The sequence below is a fragment of the Pieris napi genome, chromosome 1 (genome assembly GCF_905475465.1).
Source record: "Pieris napi chromosome 1, ilPieNapi1.2, whole genome shotgun sequence".
In the NCBI taxonomy this organism is placed as follows: domain Eukaryota; kingdom Metazoa; phylum Arthropoda; class Insecta; order Lepidoptera; family Pieridae; genus Pieris; species Pieris napi.
This window is the reverse complement of record NC_062234.1, coordinates 8,193,115-8,217,709: the sequence shown is the minus strand read 5'-3', so window position 1 is coordinate 8,217,709 and position 24,595 is coordinate 8,193,115. Positions and strand designations below refer to the sequence as shown.

Sequence of the window (24,595 nt, the reverse complement as noted above, 5' to 3'; positions counted from 1 at the left end):
AATATCTTTCACATTCCTTTTAAGTCTATATTATATGAAGTAAATTTAGTAAAAGGTATACATTGGCTAAGATCTTATTTATGTAGGCAATATGTGTGAATCACGGGATTTCTCCCGCATGATTTCCCTTGAGCCGTCGAATATCACATAGACTTCTGGTATGAGATAAAAGATTCACTATTCTGCCATTTGATACAAAGATTTGCCAAATATACGGAATGAAGTCTTGAAGTATTAATAATTTAGCAGGTGTGGCGAAACACGAGATCAGCTTAATTTCGACTTTGCACGTGTTGCTTAAATTATATTAAAATATTTATTTCAGTAATTATTTATGTACTTCAATCAGTTTTAAAACCTACGAGCGCAACTAAGTAAGTATGTGATATTATTGGAATTGGACAATATTTCAGAATGATCCGCGTGTGTAAAATTTGGCAATTTATATGTTTGTTTGACAACGAATTTCTCTGAAACGGATAGTGGTAATGATTTTGATTCAGGTATATTCCAACTTCAACAGTTCCTGTTTCAGGAACCGATTTTTTAAATATATTTATGCATTTCTTGATATATAATAATAACCTACGTAAATTATTTCGTCAAGAACCGTTTCCACTTTCCAGATTATATAGAATATTATAAAAATATAAAATATAAATGCGTTTAATTATAACAACCTTACGTAAAGTTGAATTTAAAATTATAACATGCAGGCGTAAAACAAACGACACGTAAATTTACTGGTAAATTGTTGTTTCAGTGGCTTGGATGCCACCATATAAACCACAGAAATGGTTATATAATATAATATCATATATATTAATATAAATTTAATAAATCACAAAATATAATACACCCAAAAGTAGTAGTATATCGTATACTCGTAATAAGTAGTAAATGAACATCACGTGTAAAAAACATAAACAAACAACAATGATAAAGCTTAAAATGCTCGAAGCAAATCATATTCATAAAAAACCTCAATTCATATATATTCCACTGACACTTTGTCTACATATTAAAATGCTCTTTTACGCTACCCGAGATCGTCACCCCTTCACTATTTATCTCAACTCACAGCCTTTGTACTCAATAAAGCCTTTGATGTAATTGTGTACCGAACAATCACACTTCCCAAATATGCCTTTGTCCTGAACTACATAAGTGCTGTTAATGTTTCATTTCATTAAAACACTGTTAAATATAATTCAATTTTAAAACAGAATTTGATTTAATCATGTTTTCTATTTATGTATATTATGTATAAGTTCGCAAACACAAATAAACTAAGTTAAATTGGTATGCTATATAAAACACTAAAATTAAATCACTATTATTAAACTACGATACATTTATAAACAGTTTTTATCACAGTAAAAATATGTTGACAAAAAGAAAGACAATCAATCAAATATCTCAGGGTAAATATTTTAGTACTAAAGTTAATAGATAGTCAAATAAGTCTAATTTAAGTTTTAAATCAGTATATTTTTATTTATATGTCTGAGACGAAAGTGTCAGAAATGGGCCATTTTTAATATGTGTATTGAAAAAGTGTAATAAGGTTTTTGTTTTTAAATACATATAAGATTTTCATCTTAGCCTTTTAACTTTTTTTTATAAGTCTTTATCTTGCAATCAGTCATCTAGACTATGAGCAGATGTGTTGAGAGCTGTTAGGCGTTCAGAGCAAAATCTCCATCGAGACTGCTCCACTCTGTCAACCGTGTCTATCAAGACTTAGGATTTGTCGCCTTTTAAGCCTATTCATTAGGTCCGGTATGGTTAGTTGCGTGGCAAGCTTTTAGGATGCATTTCTAGCCTTTTTCTGTATTTCATACTCCAGGTCTTGATCTCCTCTTTAACAGTCCCGATTTTGAGATGCTCATGAATCTCCGATGTTCTTATAAACCACGGACAGTTGGATATTTGTTTGAACCAGCCTTTTAAAAATAGTCATAGGAAGTTCATAAATAATTATTGGTAAACACTTTTTAAAGAATTTAATATATTCAGAATATGTATATGAAATGCAAGACACATATAATCTATAATAAGTATAAAATGTATTTCAAAATCATATTAACAAATTAAGTTAACATACGTATTCAGCAAAACGCTCAAGTTATTGAAAAATCGAAGCGAATATTGAATGTAAGTACGACATATGGCTCCGACCACATCGGCTTATTGAAAGTTATTTTAAAGTCATCTCGATATGTCCTTACGTCTATGTATCTATATTAAGTCCTATTTGGAAATACGTATTAGAGTAATTGCTAGGTCCCCGAACGTTCTGATACGCTTTGAGGAAACTTTAATACACATTAAATACGGAGATTGTCTGATATTATACATAATAGTTATATCTAAAAGGGTTATCATATATATTATTATTCATATATGTGAATAAATAAAAGTGTCCACATGGTAAGGCTTAAAGCTGTTTTTAACAAAATGTAATTAAGAGATATCAGAATCAATACTTTGTTTGAAACGACGTAACAAATATTATATATATAAAGATTTTTATAGATTATTTTTCTTTCGATTTACATCTGAATAAATTTTTATTTATTTTATGAAATACAGGCAAATTAGTTTTAATGTCATTCCACATTTAAAACTAGCTTATTTCATTAAAAGAAAAACGCTTTTTACCGGATTAAAGTTATGTATTATTATAAATTTACAACTATTTGACATAATTTTAAATTTATCCGACGTTTCGCGTGCTTTACAGCGTGCGTGGTCACGGTGACTGAAGCGTTTTTCTTTTAATGTTATGAGTTATGTTAATCAAAGACAATACTATAGCTTATTTCATGTTATGCCATTATTTTTAAAGATTATTATTTGATAAACGGCTCGAATATTTTCCCTTTCATTCCGATAGTACCTTCTACGGCGTAGGATTATGTCTAGTCTGTGGTAGGTCGAGTAACTAACGAGGCTCCGTCTCGTAGAGTTAAAGTCATACGACGCTTACTAATTGTCTTAATAATAATACCTAACTCAAATCTCCTTCCAAAGCGCTAATTAGCGTAATGATAAATTAGCTTAATTTCAGAATAGATTCATCTTCTATTATTTGATTTATTATTTTACAACGTGGATTCAAGTTTTGGCGATACAATTTAATTTTTGGAAGTGTCAAAGTTATATCTATTTATCAGGAAGGGACGTAAAGAGTGCTATACCTATACCCGAAATCAACTCTAAGGTATGTTTAAATGAAGGAATTGGTATTTTTAGTTCATATATATTTTGTATAGAGTACATTGTGCGACTGCACTTTTTTGAAATAAAAAAAATACACAATTCTATGGTAGCTAGTCATTCAAACGCTGGTTTGGACTCTGGACTAGGTATATCCCTGTGTTGTGGGTGACCAGATAATCTTCCGTGGTTCATATATAAATAAAAATTAAAAAATAAATAAAAATTATTTAATTCGGGCCATTATAAGTCCATATATTGTTAGTAGAGTAATACTTATAAGAAAATTAAAATATATACGTGGAACGATACAAAACATTTAATGACTTCTGTATAAAAGACTTTAAAAGTAAATATGATTTATATAAACTACTTGGACTAAATAAAATAGTATACATAATGTTTTACATCTTTGTATTTTTGTCATTATGATAATTGTTATACAAATCTTCATACAATTTATCAACCGACCAATACACAGTAAAAGAGTTTCTGGAAATGGACCTTCGTGTCATCCCTTCCCGAGATTGATGACTCTACTATGCCGACTCTACATTGTTCATTTAAATCAATTCATTACAAAGCCCCTTTTCATCGCATTACATTAAAGCGTTTCAGATATAGTTATTTTAAAGTCTAAGGAATCTACAGAATACGAATAAAATAAAGTCTATATAATTATAGGTATGAAACAATGAAGAGAAAATAACTTTGTACCTATACATTACACATCTACACAATTAACAAAAATAACGATTTTAAAGTACTATCATACTGAAAACAATATCTTTAACGATTTGTCACTTAAATTGAAGACCAAATACAAATAATTTTAAGCATAATACATGGCAGCGTATGACTTAAAAAACAGTTTATTTTTCTCAGTACTCGAAGTACAATTCCGCTTTGAAGATAGACACCACATTTAAACGACGTTCGATTTTATAGATATCCAACAGAATGTATGAATAATTCACACAAAGCGTGGCGTGAAAGAGCCTCAAAGGAAAGACGACCCGCTATTAGAGTTTAAAATTGCTGGTGCACTATATGCAGTATGAAGAACGATTTAGTTCAAAAAGCAATTCTCGTACTTGAAATTGTTAAAGTATTATAACAGATACTGACGTGAGATGCGGTGTTGGGAACCAAGCAAGTCGTTGTATGATTTAAGTTAGAGTTGCGTTGTTGATGTATGAATTGTATGACTGCTATTCGTTGTATCGCTCTCGAAGGCATATTGTATAATTAAATCAAATTCTATCAAAAAAAATATTGTGTCTATGTTACCTACGACCTTTTCAGCCCACCGATTAGAAGAACTTTTATTTCTTAACAAAGCTATATTGTATATTACTATGTAACACATATACATATATCTAACCTTACACGAAAGAAAATACATAGACTTTAAGAGCAATACTGTTGCAATAATTTCCTAAAAAACACATATCAAGATAACAATTTTGTAAATGGCTCCTTAACCCAAATTCAAGACACGTAACCTCCATTCAAATGACACGTTATGACGACAGCTTGCTGCAGCTGGCGGCAATACTTTATTACTGTAATAAAATATACGATAAAGTAAAAAAATAATTGCCACTGTAGCTTGAAGGTGTTTGGATTTTAATATATGCCCAAAAATGATAGAACAACTACAAGGAAAACATTTAACATCAATAAAAACCTAAATTGCCATTTGCAAAGTCAATTTTATACTTTTCATATTGTACAAATTTTTTACATATTAATGATATTTTTTTTCACTATTGTTAAGTTATTATTCGATAAAATAGGTTAAGACTGTCATATGGAAAATATTATTCAAATCTGAATTTGAGTCAATTCGCATAAATTTTATATTCAGTTATATAATATCTGACGCAAATGGCTGTATTCCTCGCCAAGGAATAGCTTAATACATAACAATCACCTATCTGTCGGATTTACGATAGATTTATGATTTTCACGCGTGCCCACACAAAACAAGGTAACAACATAAATATTCATTGTCAAATAAACATCTCTCCTACGCCTATCCTCCGCAATTTTTCTTTGCAAAACACCATTTTGTCAATGGGCTATCATTAATATCAATAGAATCCTGAAATATAATGTATGTCTATCAATTTTGAAACTTATACCGCAATTTGTATTATATTATGGAATCTATACTATGTGTTATTGAACTGTCTTATTTTATTATATAGTTTGTTATTGTTGATAATTCCCATGATACTGTATAGGTAGCTATATGGGATAGCATAAGCGCAATATAGTTTTAATAAGATTACATTAGCATCGGAGAACGATTAATTGAACCCCGCTATTAACTCTCCAATCGATTTGAACTATTGAACAATAAATCATAATTGTTAGTTTAACTATGTGCGTAATCTAGTTTCATTTGCGTCTCGTTTGCGTATTTTTGTGTTATAAAGTTCAGAAGTACCGCGATATAAGCGATTAAAGTTTGGCTGTTTACTAAGCTTCTTGTCTATCCAAAATTGTAGATGGTAAATTTATATACAATGTAAATATTTCTTCTTTGTACGATAAATACAATATAAACGACAAAATAACCCCTAATTTTTACATACAATAGAGATTTCTCTATTGTATGATAAAATACCTTGAGACTTATCTCTTGGTAAGTAATCACTGCCATCTTTGACGGAGGGATTTTAGTTACGAAACTGACCCAAAACATAAGAATATGTACACAAATGTAATTTGCATTTGTTTTCTTTCAACGATTATAAATATTTACTTCTGCGCACCTAATAGGCCAACTCAAATATTTAACAAGTTGAATTTCTAAATATTACCGATATTTAGATAACAAAATCAATAAATCAGTGACGCTACAACCTTTTAGGTCTGGATAATTTATGTTTACTTTTTAAAATAATGTTGATCAAATAAAATAAATAAGATAATTTTAAGATCAATATACACGTAATATTTTACATATAAACGTATTTTTTATTATTTATGATAAATATAAATATGATATTTTATAAATTAATATTGTTAATATAAATGTTTTAATATTAAAAAAAATCTTAAATAAAAACAATAACTAACCTTAAAATATAATAACTAAAATATATTATTAAAAAGAGTCCCTTTAGGCAAGGTGCCGAAGATACTGGCAGCGTTCCCCTTTGAATAGCTAGACTAATTCTTTGTCCGTATAATTAAGTTACTTTATAAGAACTAGATTCTTATTCCAATCAATTTTGTGATAACATTTCCATGTAAATCCAGAAATAAGCTTCGAAATCATCCCTATGCGTTATTTGCTGACTGAAAAATATTTATTATGTTTTATGTAGAGTTCTGTTAATTGCCAACCAAAATCGATCAACCAAATTTTTCTTCTATATTTAAAAAAAATATAGGTCAATTAAGGTACACAACCTTAATTTATTTGGCTTTTAGTGCTACTGGTACAAAGAAGTACACTATAAAAAATACTTTTACTTAATTATGACTAATTACCTATTATAATATAATTTTCTATCCACAAACAAAAAAATTAAGAAAATAAAAAGTATTCGAATCATATGCATAATAGTAATCACATATTTAGAAAAGTTAAAACATATTTGCTATATATGAGAAAGCTTTGCGTTCACTTTGTAATATCATCTGGCATGGGAAGGATTATTAGAAATGTCACAGAAAGTTTGCAGAAACGAAATACTTAATAACGTTGATATTGGAAAAACTTAGAGACGTTCGTAGATTCGGAGTTGGCTCAGGTTGATAATAACCAGTCTCTTCATATTTACTTAGCTTAGCTTCATATATACATAGTGTCTACTGGAGTAAATTTACAAAAATGTTTGTATTATATCTTATAGTAACTATTAAATTCGCTATACTATACATTACCATGTATAATTTAACACGCTTAATTGGTTAGTCTAAATAGCAGTTTCACTAGTGACTTAATTTATTATGTTGTATATATAGAAGTAGTTTTAGAAGAAATCTTCGCTAGAATTTTAGACGACTGCATGAAATCGCTTATTAGCTCTACAGTGATTTTCTTACGTTAATAAGATATGGAGATACACAAAATAAACGTGATTCAAACATTGTGACAACAAATTTTGACATTTGAAGAGTTTTATTTACGATTACAAGGAAAATGATGAATATAATTTCGCCGATGAAGTTTTGAAATTGTTTACTAAATTGTGATATTTTTTTATTATTATTTATGTTAAGTCTGTCATTCCCATCTAAGGTTTTGAACTTACAATAAAAATAACTTGAGAGTTGTTTAAAATCCACATGAGTCAGACAGTCCACATGGGCATAGAATAGGCAATTTTTTTTACGTCTATTTCATTGAAAATATTTAAGGAAAATCGCTTACTTTATAACTTATCTATGGCCGAGCCATGAGCGCTTGGATCTTGAACTTGATAGGTTAAATTTAATAATTTTCATTCTTTACGTACTCACATAATGAATTAAAACACTTGTGATGTGATTAAAAACAAAGTCACGTTTTTATAATAGTTTATTAATTCGTTTAGTGAAGTTAAACTTTTTACATCATACATTTGCCATATTATCATTTGAAATACCCTTAATCCATAATTTACACGATAGAAGACACCATTTGAAAGAAATATTCATAATTTAAGAGGATCCTCGGTTTCCGTGACAGGGATCCTTCCACGTAATAAGTTTTAATGATGTCTGAAGTTTTGTAGAAGATGATACTTGCATGCAAATTACGGCCCACCGTTACTTAAGTGAGAATTTGTGCGCAAATATTTTACGCGAATATTTTTCTCACTGTGTTTTGGTAAACTTTATGTATATAGTCGCTGGCTCTGCGACCCAAAATGTGTCTTGTCTGAAACAAGAAACTTCTAGGGCTCCTGTCCTGAGCCACAACCCGCCATTTCCTGCCTTTCAGTTGCTTCAATTCCTCCTCTTCTCTGTCTTATCAAATTTTTTTTCAGCTCTGATCCAGCTGGGCCGGCTCGTAGACCAACAGTTTAGGTATCCTTCCTACACTGGCCGATCTTGGCCCATGCGCTGGGGCACCAGCAAACATAGTATTTGCGAAACATGGGCTACAACATAATGTTTGAAGAGCTTTATTTCTCATTACAAAAAATGTTATTTATTTACATGAGTAACTTAATATGTATATACGAACGAGATACACGTATCCAAAAGAAGTCCCAATTTTACTAGACTCATTCTGATCTGTATCTTTAATTGGTTATACGCGCTAATATTACGAATTTTAGACGGTAATTGATTAAATAATTGCACACCGTCATACTAACAACTTACTTTTACTTACAACACAACCTGAATATAACTATTATATTTATATGTCACATAACTTAATTTAAATAAAGCACTTTTTATTAGAAAGTAATTAGCAACTTGCCTTTGGCGGTTGTTAAATTGTGTTTGTGTTACACAAAACCTACAAATTTACTTTAATAGATACAAAAGAACAGGTATTATTCTTCTAAACTATGGAACCTATATTTCTAAAGTATGGACCTATGGACCATAGTTTAGAACATTTTTACATAGGCAAGTGCCATTTCTCCCTTGTAAGCTATTGATATTGCTTTAGATTCAGTTTGTTCTAGACTCTAGAGTATTGTTACGAACTAGGGGATCAGATAGAGAACGCCATGGATCTCTTTAAGGTTTTATTTGTAATAAATCAACGGTTCTGAAAACGCCTGAAAACGGGTTTCTTGATAACTGTACCACTCGGCTACAAATGCTCACAGCCTGAAAAATATTCAGACTCCTGAAAACGAGGGTAACTTTATGCAAATTACAATTTTCTAATAATTGATAGACCCTCTCTTGAAACGGTCAGAAACCACGTTTCACTTTACAGAAAACGTTTCTAACTTGTGAAAAAATCGAGAAAAATTTCAGTCAATCCATCTTCAGTACAGTATGTATGTTTGTTTATTCGTTCTATCTTATCTACTTCCGAATGATTAAAACCACAGAGGTCACTAATCCCTTTGTACTAAACGTCATATTTTATCTAATTATGTTTCCTAATAATTCATTTTAGTTAAAACTATTTTTCGCAAATAAATAAATTCCTTATTCCGTCTGCATCAAATTGAAATCTCGTTATAAATATATTTAAAGCCCCACAATTAAACGCAATTCCTACTAAACTTCACCTGGATACACTACAACAAAGGTAAATATCGCAATCAAAATACTTATGTTAAATTTGAATTAAATGGGAAACAGTGAACCATGAATTATTATCGTGAGAGACTCCGCAGAAAAACATCTGTATCAACATTGAAACAAAAAGAAAACCCCAAAATAATAAACTTGGTCGTTGATATAGAGGAAAATACAATTTAGTCATCGTAAATTGATTATGATTTTATATATAACGAAGAACGTTTCGGAGTCGACCCATTAAATAACTATGTTATATAATATTTAGAAAGGTGCAGCTCCCAACTGATTAAGGAAGCATTGCACAGTAAAACACCTTTGTTTAACATATAATTGAATATTTCAATCTTTCCTGCATCGAATAAGTAATTGTTAAAATTTGGATGAATTAGTTTCTACTAGTACTTGAAAACAAGACATTTTCCTGACATATTTATAATTGCCCTAAAACAATTTTTGTTTCTGATTCGTAAGCGCAGAGACTAAACAACTAATTGTTTTAAATGTATGAACAGTCGTTACACCACATACTTATAGTAACCGAAAGTCACAAAATATAGGAATTCCAAAAATCCTGCGTTGTATCCAAATACAATAAGCAACAATTAAAGTTCCGCAAATAATGTCCGCGTATTAACGAATATTGTGATAATATCAACGAGAGAGCTATTGAGTAATCGAGTGAAGAGCACAATGCCGCATCAATGCTTGCTTGATTTCTTTGTTTTTTTCCTTTGTTCTTGCGGTACTTTCTAGAATTGTCAACGAGTCCATTTGAAGCGTTAATGAACGGCATTTCACGGCAACCGCCAGAGGACGGGTGGCAAATTGACGATAATTATCGTCACTTTTATCTTAACGACTGTGTGAAATTTTACCGTGAGCTCGTCATACGAAACGTCCTATAAACATTTTCTTTAATTATTATTTACTTATTACTTTTTAATTTATACAAACTTATGAACTAGATCAGTGTTGTCTTCAGCGTGTACTCTCATCCCTGAGTTGTTAAAGTTGGGACCCCGGCTGTGAACCAATGGCCTTTATGTGCGCATTTAACACAGCACGTGCAGTGAAGAAGAACATTGTAAGGAAATCGGCATGCCTAAGACCAAAAAGTCGACGGCGGGTGTCGGGCACAGATGGGTGATCACCTACTTGCCTATTAAGGCTCAGGAGTTAAAAGATTGTAACGCCACAGGTTTTTTTAACTTATGACCCATGTTACTTTTGTTTTAAACTTTTATAATTAGCTAATGTAAATAGATAAATAAATTGTTTTTATACTGGTTCAGCAATATTATTATTTAGTTTTGGCCTTTACTACAAAGATTGTGTAGAAAATATTGTAAAAACTTCAAAAAAAATCAAATCATACCATGAGCGAGTTTATAATATCAAAATTTTTCTTGTTGTGCATCATTTTAGAATTAAACCCCCGGAAGACCTTAGTAATAAGCAATAGAATACTACTAATTCCCAATTAAACACAAACCTTACCATACTATTGTTAAAGTTCACAAGACAAAGATAAAGTAAAAGATCTGGACTCTAAGTAATTGTTGTATAATACGGCTAGTTACTGAACAATCTCTCAAAGCACATAAATACGAGCAAACACGTGAAATAGTTGCAAGTGCACAGTCACGCGAGAGTCAGTCGGGACGTGCCTAGAATCCTTTCAAGTCTGCACACCCCACGACCTTCTTAAAGGATATTAGTTTCGAAATTTTGCTGCCTTTACAAGAACAATTTACTGGAAATACCTGCACTCGAATCAATACTAGATGGCAAAGCTTAGCTTTGAACAGCTATTATACATATTAATATTAAATAGTACGCATCTGACTTATTACTAGTACAAAGACATGAGTATGCAAAAGGTATGTCGGCTTGCACGTTGACTAATTAAATTTTCAGTCTTCTGTACAGGGTTTAAGAGTGAAGACGGAATTGAATAAAATACTATTTCACTACTTGATATTTAATTTCAAAGAAACTTAATCCATGCGCAAAATCTTTTAGAAAAAATTATGTCTTTTTCAGCCCATTAAAAAGCACCAACATCACGGAGTATAAATTCTTCACTGATATTATACACATTTGCATTTAAGGTAAAAGTAGAGCGCGCTCGAACCGACATACTTCGAACTTCAAAAGAGTACGGCCTATTTAACTTTATTTCTCATTACTATTCACAATATGTCAACTAAAATCTGGAAATAAGGAGGATACTTTGTTATGAAAAGTGCCACAATTAGTACTGATCAATCCGTCGATTTTTAAAGATAAATTCATACTATTAAAGTATACTTTTTTATTGTATTAATAACACAAAATATAATACTTCCATTGTTTTCGCCATATTTACCAATATTCCAAATCAGTGTCCTCATGCAAAAAGCATTCATCTTGTTCAATAGAGACAAACAATTATTGACCCGTCTGATAGCCCTGCTGTATAAATAAAACAGTATTTATTTTAATTGGGTTTCGCATGAAATGGTGCCAAATTAACAGAAACAAAAAGTATAATTAACTTGACAAACATTTCATGCACAAACGAGCGTGATGACCGCTACCCCATTATTTTACGTATTTTATATAAATATTTTCATGAAAAACACACTACGGAAAGTGACTCTTTTTTTAGTAATGTTTCTCTTAAGCTCCGAATTTCCATTAATCATTTACGGTTGAGAACTTTTAATAGACGCCACTTACGTCAAAGCAGAAATACAATAGCTATTTATTTGCCACCTCTTTTTACCCAATTACGGATACACTAAAGTTTTATTAAACCACCTTGAAACGCAACAAAGTTTTTTTGTCATAGTGCTCGAAATAAATACAATTTAATTAGAAACCAAACAGTAACTTTTAATACAATACCAATAGGTTTAATGTCCGATCTTTCATTTTATATAGGAAATAAATGACAAAACATTTTTAAACTATTTCATTAACTTTTTACTTATCCCTTTTGCTTAAGGGTAAAAAATCCGAAGTGGATGTTCGACTTCCAAAATCACAAGTTTTTAACGCCTTTTAGATTATAATAGAAATCAGCAATGTCCGGTAATCGGTGAAAATCAATTATTGTGAATAAGATTATTATATATAAACAAGTATTCAGACTTCTCATTAGACTAAGGGATTGATTTGTGATTCATGATGTTTTCAGATCTTATAACGAAGCACATGGTTTATTCATATTCGCCAAGATAACGTAAAAGTTGGGAATCTTTAGATATTGTGGCGTATAATAAATGAGACTATAACAAGTCTTAGTCTACCATTGTCTGTAATATTGATAAGAACGTTCCAGATTAAAAATATTTATTCAGAACAAATTAGTGCTCCGAACTAAATGTTTATAAAACAGAAACAACCAAGATTTAGCTAGCGATAGGAATATAAATTTGCCAAATATTATTGGGTAACTCCTTCCCGTAGACATCCAAGCTTGTTTTCATAATTGGCGTACAAACCTGAAAACAAATAAAGTACAGTATCTTAAACACAGTTGTATGGTAAAAATTTTTGATAGCCACAATCAGATTCGTTCATTTTGATATAAAGTCTTGCGAAACATACAATCACTGCGATGACGCCATATCCTGAAATGCGTCAACGAAATTATTCCGACTGCTAGGAATTATGACGGTGTTCCGATAAGTAGTTATCCTAATTTTTTTTTTGGAAAAGTGGCGATTTGTTTCTCAACATACACTCTATATAACTCCTTGGAGTTCCAACTTCTTTAACCCGTCTGAAAAATACGTCGTCTGGAGGCCTCCGTGGCGCCTTATTCGACATATTCGAGAATGTTCTAAGCTATGTAAAATTGCTCTTGCGATAGTGGTGTTATCGGGCGGTGAGGCTCAGTACTTATTGGGCTCGTATACACTTTCTTGACCTGCGTCACTGGGGCCGGCAGTCTATGGTAAAACTGGTCGGGAATCCTCCATTAAGAAGGAGTACCTTCCTTTCTCCAGAAACGGTTACTTAAAACATATCATAAAGATCCAATCGGAAACTACAGTGTCGTATACATATATTATGAGTAATAATTAGTGAGCGCCTTTTAACCTGAAACGTTAATATGGGATGAGACTATTACAATAATTTAGCAAATTGATTACCTTTCCATAAAACCCCATCACCCAGCAACCGACATTTATACCCAAATTAACATTTGTGGCACAGTGATTTACTATAATGTCTTGATTAACCTGAAATGTCAATTAATTATTATCAAATAGAATACGTTAGAAAATAACGTTAGTGTCAGGCTTGGGGTAATGGAAAATAAAATATTTTGCAAAAGAACGGGCGTCTATGAAAATGAAGGTACGTTCTAAGGTCGATTTCAGTGAATTAAATAAAGTGTAATTGTCTGACGTAGTCTTTATACTTATAATCGTGTAAATTTATACGCGTGAAGTGAATTCTAGCAAATTGTTTATTTTCGATGAATTCTTTAAAACCGATGTACGGCCAAACAATAGGAAGTGGTGGAAATAGCAGAATCCTTTCAAATTATATATTTGAAATGTTAAATTAATTTTCACTAACGACAAATATGCAATTAAAATTTTCCATACATTTCTATGCCGAAGTTAATTACTCCTTAATTGAAACAAATTATTTTAAGAAAACATACTTTTACTTTCTTTTACCACGTTTAATTATTTCAATTATTCGTCTTAAAATTTAACAGACTATACATGTATAGCCTATTGGCTAAGATATTTTTTTCATATGTTCGCAATCACACACTTATTTCGTACGTGAAGGAAAACATTGAAGGAAAGTGGCATGTCTTAGAGATCTTAACAATCGAATACGTACAGACATAGGTCAGACACAGATCGCTTGTTGCCTAGTTGCCTCCAAAGATCGACGAAATGCTGAAATCTAAGGCCCATAAATAGTTGCAGAAAAACTAGATATTTACATACCATAACAGGTTTTCCTTCTTGTTCAAAGCGAGTTATGTAGGGACTCTGAACGGGCAAGATGCGCCATCTAGTGTTCGATACGTAATGCTTGCTCAAATACAGAGGGTACAAACCACACAACCCTGGGATCGGGTTAGGGTCGTATCTGAGGTACAAAGGCTGGACAAAAAAATAGTGAAAGTATTAATAATAAATTTATTTTCCAGACAATATTGTACTTAAATTAGTTTCAGTAACAATAAACTATGACCACATAAACGTAAATTATTATGTTTTAGCAAAATTTATGGCATATAGTTAAACAAAGGTTGTTGTTATTTCGGTAAGTGTTGATGTAATAGGTTTAATAATAAGTAACAAGTATTATATAAATATATATACTTATATAAGGATAAGGAAGGATATAAATAATTAAAATACACAAAGAATTGTAACTTATTAAACAAGTATTACACTTTCTAAATTCACTATAAAGTTAAAATAAACTTATATAACTAAGTAACTTTAAGTTTTAGAGGTTTCAGTAACATGTAAACTGTTAGGAACACTAACAAGTTTGAAGTAAACTCATAGACCAGGGTCGATAATTATGAAACCAAAAAAAGAATCCCACTATTATATTTTTTCACTTTTTATTATTTTTCAAGGCTTCTACCCTGGTCTATCAGACGATCTAATAAGATTAATTATTATTATTTATTAAAATACGTAATTATTCCTATTACCTAGATAGATCTATATGACAACTCGATTTCGATATAGTAAATAAAAAATACATGCATTGTCCTGCGTGACATTACTAATTCCGCCTAATCTTAATGTTCGCAATATTACAAGAAATAACTAATGGTGGCTGTACACACTCGGCGAGACACCCCGAGACAGGCCGAGGGCGAGAGTGTACAGTAGAGCTCTCGTCTCGCCTCGCTTCCTCGCAGTCGGTCTCGCCTCTCTCGGTCGCCTGTCGGTTTTTTGCGCACGAGTCAAAGGGTCTCGCGAGTAAAACGAGAGCGACCTGTACACACTCGTTCAATCACTTGCTCGATGACTGTGGTTGTGACAGGACGTATCGCACAATGTGGTCTAACGAACGCGAATTAGAGTTTTTGGAGTGTTACCAAAGGGAATCGTTGTTATGGAATCCGAAGGATGTAGGACACAAAAATAAACAATCTCTACATGATGCTTGGATGCGAATAAGCCGGCCGATGGATATCCCAATTGAGGAACTAAAGAAAAAGCGAGATTCACTCATGGCTACGTACCGTGGACATAAAAGAAAGATTAATACAAGTAGCAATTTACAATTTTGGATAATATTAAAACTTTATGAACCTAATTACCTATTTCTGTTGCGGTGCATAGTAACCATCCACCATCTTCTTCTTCGCCATGGCTTCGTAATTTTTTTTTTATGGTAAACGTGAAGAAAATTATAATAACTTATTGCACAAAGACAAACAGCAGCAGCGGTTTCCACGTCCATTATTAACGGTGTTTTAAATACAAATAACGTAACGAGTGTGTACAGGCTGCGCTCTTCTCTCGGTCCTCTCGGTCGAGACTCTCGGCGAGAAGCTCTCGCCGAGTGTGTACAGCCACCATAACATATTCTTCTGAATTAAAACTACATAATTGAAAACTAGACTACACATATTTAAAACTATTATTGTTTTCTTTTTCCTACCTTTTTCTTTTCAACGGAAGAGTTAATTGCTAGAAGAAACTCTTGATTATACTTCAGTTGTTCACCTTCTCTATTACAATAATCTGCGCTCATTATAATAAATGTATTTCGTTCCATCGGCTCAAGTTCTGATAAGCCAATCACTGCGCATCCATCTTCTAATTCTTGTGAATAATTGATTTCGTTGGATGATATACGACCGCCTAATAATAAACCTTTTTTATCTTCAGCGGGAGGATCTGAAGCTAAATATGTGAAGAACTTGGTGAAAAGTTATAGTAGAAATGAAATATGTATAAGCAATTGAGATACAGTTATTGCGTCTGTTGACGCTGCGTGATTGAATATTTTATGGGCTTTAAAAGTAAAACTCAAGGAAAATCCTAAATAATAATAACGCTATTTTTAAAGGGCGGTAAGATAGCACCTATTTTATGTCGTTAATTTCTCTAAGAATCCCTACACCGTATGTGACAAGATATTCGCAATAATTGTTCCATCTGCCTCGTACGAACATTAATTATCTGTGTAATTCGCCAATGTTCCGAGTTTTAGTGTTAGCTATGACACTAATTATGAAGATGTTGATATTTTCCACCTTACCAAAGAGGATGTGAAGAAATATTTGAAGAAGCGGGAAGACCTTGACTTTGCTTAGCAGTAACAATTTAGTTTTTTTTTAAATATTAAGTATTAATTGAGTTTGTTTAAGGTTTAATTTCAGTTTTCTTTTGTTATGTCTATTAATGTACTTATGTTTTCTGTTTACATATATTTTGTGTATTGACTATGTGTTTTCTTTTATAATATGGTGCTTCCTGCAAGATTATCAATAAATAAATAAAATAAATAATAATGTATTTATCACACGTGTAGAAGAAACTGCAGTTTACCAGAGTACCTATAATACATTTAATTATTACAATGTCCTGTCCCAATACTTTTAAAAATGAAATAATAAATAGCGTCTATTCCACAAAGTTAATGTAAGTCGAAAATTTATGCTTATTTAAGCGAACCCTTGGCCCTTATAGCATTCGCAAAACGTCATTCTTATTTTATTGCTAACCTGGCACATGGGGAGCGAGGAGGGCTATTTTCGCACCAAATTCGATACTCCCCGACGACTGAGTCAATACAGTTGGTTTGTTAAGGTTTTCAGTCATTTTACGGAATCGAGCTAACATTAAATTTCCCGATTTCATTTGCTCAAGAAACTTGTTAAGTTTATACTGCGAAGAAATGTATGGAAATATAAGCTACATTGTATAAAAAATTTCTAAGCACATTGTAACTGAATCTACTTTTACAAACCTCTTCCAACTTCGATGCTTCATACCAATTACCAAGACGTACTCTGTTGCAATATACAATTCCTTTATCTTCTTCATGTTTCGACATTATTTGATATGAACGATGGCTTTATGGTGTAAATAAAAACTATGTAGCAAAGTTGACCGCTATAGGGAGATGGCTAAATTATAACTATATATAATTATTTTCCATCAAGATTGTCATTTTGATTTTGTCAATTTTGACAAATAATTACAACACCAAATAATAGATAAAATAATGTAACAATTACGTTACTTACATACTAACCATTTTACTAGATTTAAACCAAAATAAATCACCATTTAGAAGTCTGACTTAAATATGCATATTAAAAAGAGCGTAGCAATTCCTAAAAGTCCGGCAACGCACTTGCGAGCCTTCTGGCAATGTGTCCATGGTATCTATTGTTAGCGGTATCGCGTCACATCATATCGCCTCCTGCACGTTTGCCTTATGTTATATTTTAAAAAAAACAGATTAAACAACAAAGCGTTCCAGCTACATCCTACCATACCTATAACGTTTATATGTTAAGAAAACCATTACAGGAAGTTATACGTATTCAGGTTACGACACACACAATATAGTGACACTGGACAAAGCTATTCACTTGAAACTACGTGTAAAATAAACCAGATCTAGAACCTTTTTAGATACATTTAAAACATAAGCCCAAGGGAATATATTTCGTAGCCTTTACAAAAAGCTCTTAGCCGAAGGATCCCTTAAGTATTCAACATACAAGACGTAATATTAATGTACCAAAACCTACTTATTTTATATACAGATAAAATATTGTATATTATAGGTATAAACATATCTTATAAAGTACCTCTAGATCAGCGATATAATTTATTTAATAGAACAAAATAGTAATTAAATTTCGATTATGATTTTTCTTACGTAAAATCGTTAATGAACAATCACCAAAAGGAAATCGTTACTCAACACTTCAATAGTGTTTATCCATCTACATATCAATTACCAACGTCTTACGTCTTTGTTTATTGTATAAGCCATCATAGCCACATTAGCCATTTGATAAAATAAAATTCAAAGAAAATAAATCATTTATTCAAAAATTTTAGCTACATTTACGTACGTACACTGCTAATTTCGAACAAACATATCATGTAATGAACTCCTCAATCCTTAGTTTTGGTCTCGACATCGCTAACTAGAGTGAATATATTCTCCGCCGTGTACATTTTGTGAATATTAATATAATCACGACACGTAACACCACACTCCTGTTTATTTAATTATGAATCAATTACCTCAAACAAAGTGATAAAGTTATATTCAGATAAGGGTGTTCGTTTATTAACATTATCTTAAACTCTTAATATTAATGAGTTATGCAATAACTTCTAATCATTCATGATATTATGACTATGAAACGCGCGATCATTCATGATTAGTCGAGCGCCTAGCCTCTAGGTAGCAAGCACTGCTCATAATACGAGTTCTTTTATAAAATGTTAAAATTTTTAGTGTCTAACCTCCTCGGTTTCAACTTGACACAGATTATAAAGCACGCAAGAGTTTTAAAATTTAAAATTCAACTTTACAAATGTTGGAATTAAAAACACGTTTTAAAGTGTATTTTAAGTTAAATTGTCATTATTATTCATTGTAACATACACAGAAATGTAGTTGTTTTTTATTAGTTTTATTTAAATAAACGTCAATCAAGACTACAACTCTAACATAGGAAAAGAATCTCTTGAAACAAAGTATTTTTACAACACCGTTATCTTTACTCACCAAATCAGTTAGCTAAGTTAGTTTCCTGAATAGCATAACTTTTACTGTTATACTTGTACAAAACTGATTTCTTATGAAGTTTCTCGACTTACCGGACCGAAAAAGGTTTGCATCCAACTCTGATTCATCACACACAAACTTTTGTCAGCCACACAATTCTTAACTATGAGTTTTGCTCCCGTCTGAAAATTGTAATAACTTTCACACTATGTACAAGTACCTTAGTTACTTTAAATATTATGTATTCTTCTTCGACAAAGTTCCCGTTACCATATTATGTCGAAGATAGAATTTTTTATTTGTGCATTTCAACTATTTTTTTTATGATAGAAGATAACTATAAGCTCATAAATCAAACTATTTTTAAACGAACTATTAAAGAAGATATTGCAATACAAATGTATATCAACAATATTAATTAGTATCCAGATAATTGCGATTTTGTCTAAATCGAATCAAGAACATATTTATGAATTATATTTGAATAATCGTGAAAACGTACCAAAATTCAGCTTACATCACTTAGTCTAAATCCAAAAAGAGATAGAACACATCAATAAAGATAAAATTTATATCTAGTCTTAGTCGATGAAAAATGATAATTGGAATTAATATTCTTAAATCAACTTATGATGTACGCTTCTTTCCAAATACGCTCTTTTACTTAATCTAGCATATGCAGTACAATCTTTGTGTGTGTATTGGTAGGTAATGTGAGTTGTAATTCGTTAGACAAAGCACCTTAATGGGACTGCCAAGCCCTTCTAGTCGGTCTTTTGCTAGCAATGGCATCGTAGTCCATCGACAATTGGAATCCTTTGTAGAACTCAGTCGAATTGGCATCCTATCCGCCGGCCCGGGCACTGCCTCCGTTGTGTAACGAACGTATAACGGGGCTGCCTTGATAAACAAAACTAAGCTAAATACAATATAATATAGTTCTTTAATTATTTTGGTGCTTTTATGCTTTGTATGTGAATATATATATAGGCTATGTTTGTTTTGTTTCACCGTATTCATTTTGTTGTAGATATTGTTTAATCGACTTCAAAGAAAACCGAAGGAGGAGGTTGTGAATTCAACGTGATTTTTTTTAAAAGAACACATTAATTACTCCCGGTGTTCAATAAGCCTCGCACACGTTGCCGGCCTTTTAAAACGTGCTTTATAGTTCGAGATAATTATTTAATATTATTTCGTAAGTTAACAAATTCAGTTGTTCTTTACCTCGGGTTCACCATAATTTTCAGCTCTTAAAAGAAACTCATCGCCATAATTTATCTTTTCTCCTCGCAAGCTTTCATCCTTGACGCTGTGGATTAAGTTCCAAAATACTTGTTTCTTAAACAACATTATAATTAACCTATGTGAGCAATAAAAAAGCCAAACATATTCTTAGCTGAGAATGAATTTGCTAATATACGTAAAATCCCTTTTCAACTATTGAGAGCTCTTGAACCAAGATTGCCATTTCGTCCCAAATTTAAGACATTACAATATCTTATTGAAACACTAATTGTATTTTTTTTTTAAAGTTATCATTTTTTTTAAGTTGTGACTGTGGAAACTCAGCTCAAACCTGTCGGATGTCTTCTAACGGTAGATGAAACCTACGTTCATAAAAATCGTAATCTTTTATCAGGCATAGAAAAGTCACCTGTAAAAGAAAAGTAATCTATACAGAAATACGTCCTTCCTATGCCCTGTTCTGTTCATTCTTATAGACAACGTGGGCCGGTTCCAGTTACCTATTGCGCGTAAATTCCAGAGTAAAACGTTACCTTAAGATAACAAATGTGTTTCTGCAACATGGCGTCGTGATTGCCGATAGGGTCATGAGACAGCCGTCATTAATATTTTGCATGAAGTCAACTTGCCTCTCCTTCACAAGACTAGAAAGCGCCAGGCCATATTGAGGTTTACCTCCACATGTTTTAGCTGAGATTTATGCACATTATTTGATATTGAAATTACAAAATTAATTCAGTTTTTTATATGTGATGTAATGATCATTGATTTCCTTTCAACTTCTTTGGTTTAAATTCATTAAAGGGATATTTTAAAATTACAAAAGTACCAGCAAGCAAGTTATATGTCCGGTATAATTTTACTGAAACATGAATTTATCAGGATAGATTAAGGATAATAAAAAAAAAGGTTTTACAATGACAGCTTTATGTAAATAGTAATATAATAGTAAATAGTACTTTATTTTTAAAATCAACGATAATAATTTTTACCTAGTGGCTCTATTCACAATTATAATTTAACATTTTAGGATAAATTTGGATTTGTTGCAGTAAATACAAAAAAAAATATGTCGATAATTTAAAATCAATGTATATTTAATACCACACACACACACACACATATCACATTTAGGAGAATTATTAATACATTTTGGCCAGTCCCGGCTTAGCATGGCTGGGTATTTATTTTTAACCAAGTTTTAATTTAAAACTGAAGGAGGAGGTTATCAATACGTACCTGGCATATCAGACGCAACCAGCTGAACATTATACCCAAAGAGAGCAAAAGTCCCACTTATAGCCAGAGGTCTCTGTAAAAATATATATGTCAATTAAAGATCTTTGACGATAATAATATAGTTGGATTACACTTACCTCTTTTAGTAAATTACTAAACAATGTCCTTGACCTTTGCAACAATAGCTCTTTTCTTTCCCTTTTACGCAAAAAAATCTTGAAGTCATACTGGGAAAAATATATATTTTTTTTATAGTAAACTGTTACAAAAATGCATATAATAACAAAAATGAGGAAAATGTTTTGCTGTATTTTTTCACACCATTTTTGTTGAACTAAACGATTAAAATCCGGCTTTTTTATCTAAAATATTATTCGTTTTTACAGCAGTTCGCCGATAAACGAACACAGGACTTCATGGTTAAATTAGTTTCACAAAGTATTGATCAAATAAGCCACGGAGACGGTAAGCTCTTGAGGAATTACCAACTAAAGAAATACTTACTTCGTTTTTTAATCTTTCTTCGCTCCAATTACCGACGAGAACCATATTATTGTACGACATATTCTATATATATGGTATGAAAAATAAAACTTGCTTGTTGTTTGGTGACTAATTTTTGACAAGTTTCTGGCCCTTTGTTCACTGACAACTCAATCATGTCAGACGTTATAATATAGAGATTTAAAAACAACAGTATTTAGGTATTATATATTTATAGATCTTTGCTTTTAAAGTGTTATAAAATATAAGATGCGAAGAAAATAGTATCACAATGCTTAATCACTTTCCATAGGAGTGATATTACTTTTTTACCGGTCACCCTCAAAACAAATTTCTCCATTTTTCTCTCTGCTTAAAGAGTATTTAGATTGTTGTACTTTAGCGCCGTATGATTTTATGCAGGCCAAAATTGCAAAACAAATATTTACAAAATATTTTCACTAAATTAACAAAATATGTATGTGTATCTTTTCAAAGTATAAAACAAAGTAGCCGCGTCTAGTCCGTGTGTAGGTCTAGGTTAGATCTATTAAATTACGCAACAGATTTAATTTTGGTGGACAATAAAAAATATTGTGGGCGGATTTTTTTTGTAGACGAAGTGTTTCACGAGGAAGGTTTATATGTTTAATAACCTGAAATTAGGTATACCTATATTTTAAATATAGTCGCTCCTCGCTGTCTGTACTCTTAGAAATTTAGATTTTCGATATAGGTTAAACATTACTTGATGGGATGTTGCCGGGTCGTGGCACACATGTCGTGTGTGGCTGTGTGCGATAAAACTGGAGCGTAGGGAATAATAATAATTATACTGCTAGTTGATATTCGATCTCGAAACTGGAACAAGCGTACAGCGCTCACACGTTTCAATTGAAGCAAAGGAAATAGTTATGAACAGTTTTAACGTCTCGATATACAAAGTTATATTTAATCTTTAAATTCTAATACAGTGCTTACTCGGTATTATAATTAACTATTCAAAGTTGTCATAAATTTTAGTACTAATCGCAAGTTTAAAATGTTGTGGTCAAGGGTCGGAATAATACTTTTGATTGCTTCATTTATACAAGTAGAGTCTTTAAAATTTTCATCTATAGATGTCGTGTACAAAAAAGGGGTGGAAGCCTATTCAAATGAAAGATGGTCCGAATGTATTGTGCAATTAGAAGAATCACTACATTTATATAAAGTTTATAAAAGGATTTTAATCAACTGCAGACTGAAATGCAAGCATGATGCTCAGTTTACGAGAATCCAAGAAAATATTGAAGATCTTAAAATATATGAAATGTATTTCAACGCAAGACAGTGTCTGATAAACTGCAATAATCACGCTTTTGAAGATGTACGTATGTATAATAATGTATCAGATTCAACAATTTTTAATATGCAGTCTAGAAAACCATATGAATATTTGCACCTATGTTACTTCCAAATGTATGCTATGTCAAAAGCAGCATCAGCTTCCTATACATTCCTAGTTACTAATCCAGACGATCCAAAAATGAAGAAAAACTTAGACTACTATTTAAATCAGCCTGAAGTTGACATAAACGAGGTGGTTGACCTTGAAAGTGATGACTATCAAATCCTTTACAGACTGGGTCTTAAATCATATCACACCAAGAAATGGGGTGAAACAATTGCTAATATGGAAGAAGCATTAAATGATTATCTTTCTTGGGAAAACAACTGTCGAATGGAATGTGAGCGTCAGCCCGAACAAGAGTGGTCACCAGAAATAACAATTACAATATCAAACTACATGGCGTCACTTCTAATTTGTAAGCAAACCTGCCAAGATGAACTGAAACCGCTTTACAATTCTGGTGTTGAATTTATTGCCGACCTATTAAATTATATACAAATATCGTATTATAATTTAGACAGGCTGGACGATATGGGAAAAGCAGTAGCCACCTATTTACTTCTATTGCCAAATGATGAAGATATGTTGGAAAATAAGAAAATTTACAGCACATTAATTGATGACAGTGCTTTTGTTGTCAGATCTGATGTTGTTCATTATTTAAAAAGAGATACATATGAAAAACAGTTAATCACGTTTTTTCGTCAAGAAAATCATAGTGATGACGTTGAAACTACTAATAAGGTATAATAATATCTAAAAACTACTTCAAAATTATGAAACCAGGGTGTTATTAGATATACCTATTTTCAAACATATGTGATGATAATTAAAGTGGAATTGATATTATATTAGTAATATTTTTGTATCGTGTTGTAATAATATATACTTTTGTATTACCCATGTTGTGTTCTATAGGATAGGGCATTAAACAATAAATCTTGTAAAATATTAGGTACCTATAGTGCCGTAATTTCATCAATATATAACAATATACAATATACATATTATATACATACAAGTACCTAACCTGACATATAATCT

The 24,595-nt window shown here is 31.5% G+C and overlaps 2 protein-coding genes across 3 annotated transcripts; one reads left to right on the top strand and one right to left on the bottom strand.

Annotated features, from left to right (window-relative positions):
• Window positions 1-12,248: 12,248 nt before the first annotated feature.
• On the bottom strand, window positions 12,249-22,408 carry LOC125059582 (cilia- and flagella-associated protein 161). 2 transcript variants are annotated; one of them, XM_047664178.1, is made up of 12 exons: window positions 22,180-22,408; window positions 21,813-21,902; window positions 21,676-21,748; window positions 20,970-21,126; window positions 20,416-20,500; window positions 19,930-20,088; window positions 19,281-19,370; window positions 17,156-17,318; window positions 16,087-16,331; window positions 14,400-14,558; window positions 13,581-13,670; window positions 12,249-12,926 (listed from the first exon to the last, which is right to left on the bottom strand). In XM_047664178.1, the coding sequence occupies exons 1-12, from the start codon at window positions 22,237-22,239 to the stop codon at window positions 12,834-12,836; spliced, it is 1,464 nt and encodes a 487-aa protein (XP_047520134.1). In that variant the 5' UTR covers window positions 22,240-22,408; the 3' UTR covers window positions 12,249-12,833. The 2 variants fall into 2 exon arrangements, with proteins under 2 accessions (XP_047520134.1, XP_047520051.1); XM_047664095.1 differs by lacking the exons at window positions 12,249-12,926; window positions 13,581-13,670; window positions 14,400-14,558; window positions 16,087-16,331; window positions 17,156-17,318 and adding an exon at window positions 18,474-18,671 and having other exon boundaries at window positions 22,180-22,404.
• A 582-nt stretch (window positions 22,409-22,990) lies between these two features.
• Window positions 22,991-24,505, top strand: LOC125059503 (cartilage-associated protein-like). The gene has a single exon (XM_047663984.1). The coding sequence runs from the start codon at window positions 23,201-23,203 to the stop codon at window positions 24,299-24,301; it is 1,101 nt and encodes a 366-aa protein (XP_047519940.1). The 5' UTR covers window positions 22,991-23,200; the 3' UTR covers window positions 24,302-24,505.
• Window positions 24,506-24,595: the final 90 nt, after the last annotated feature.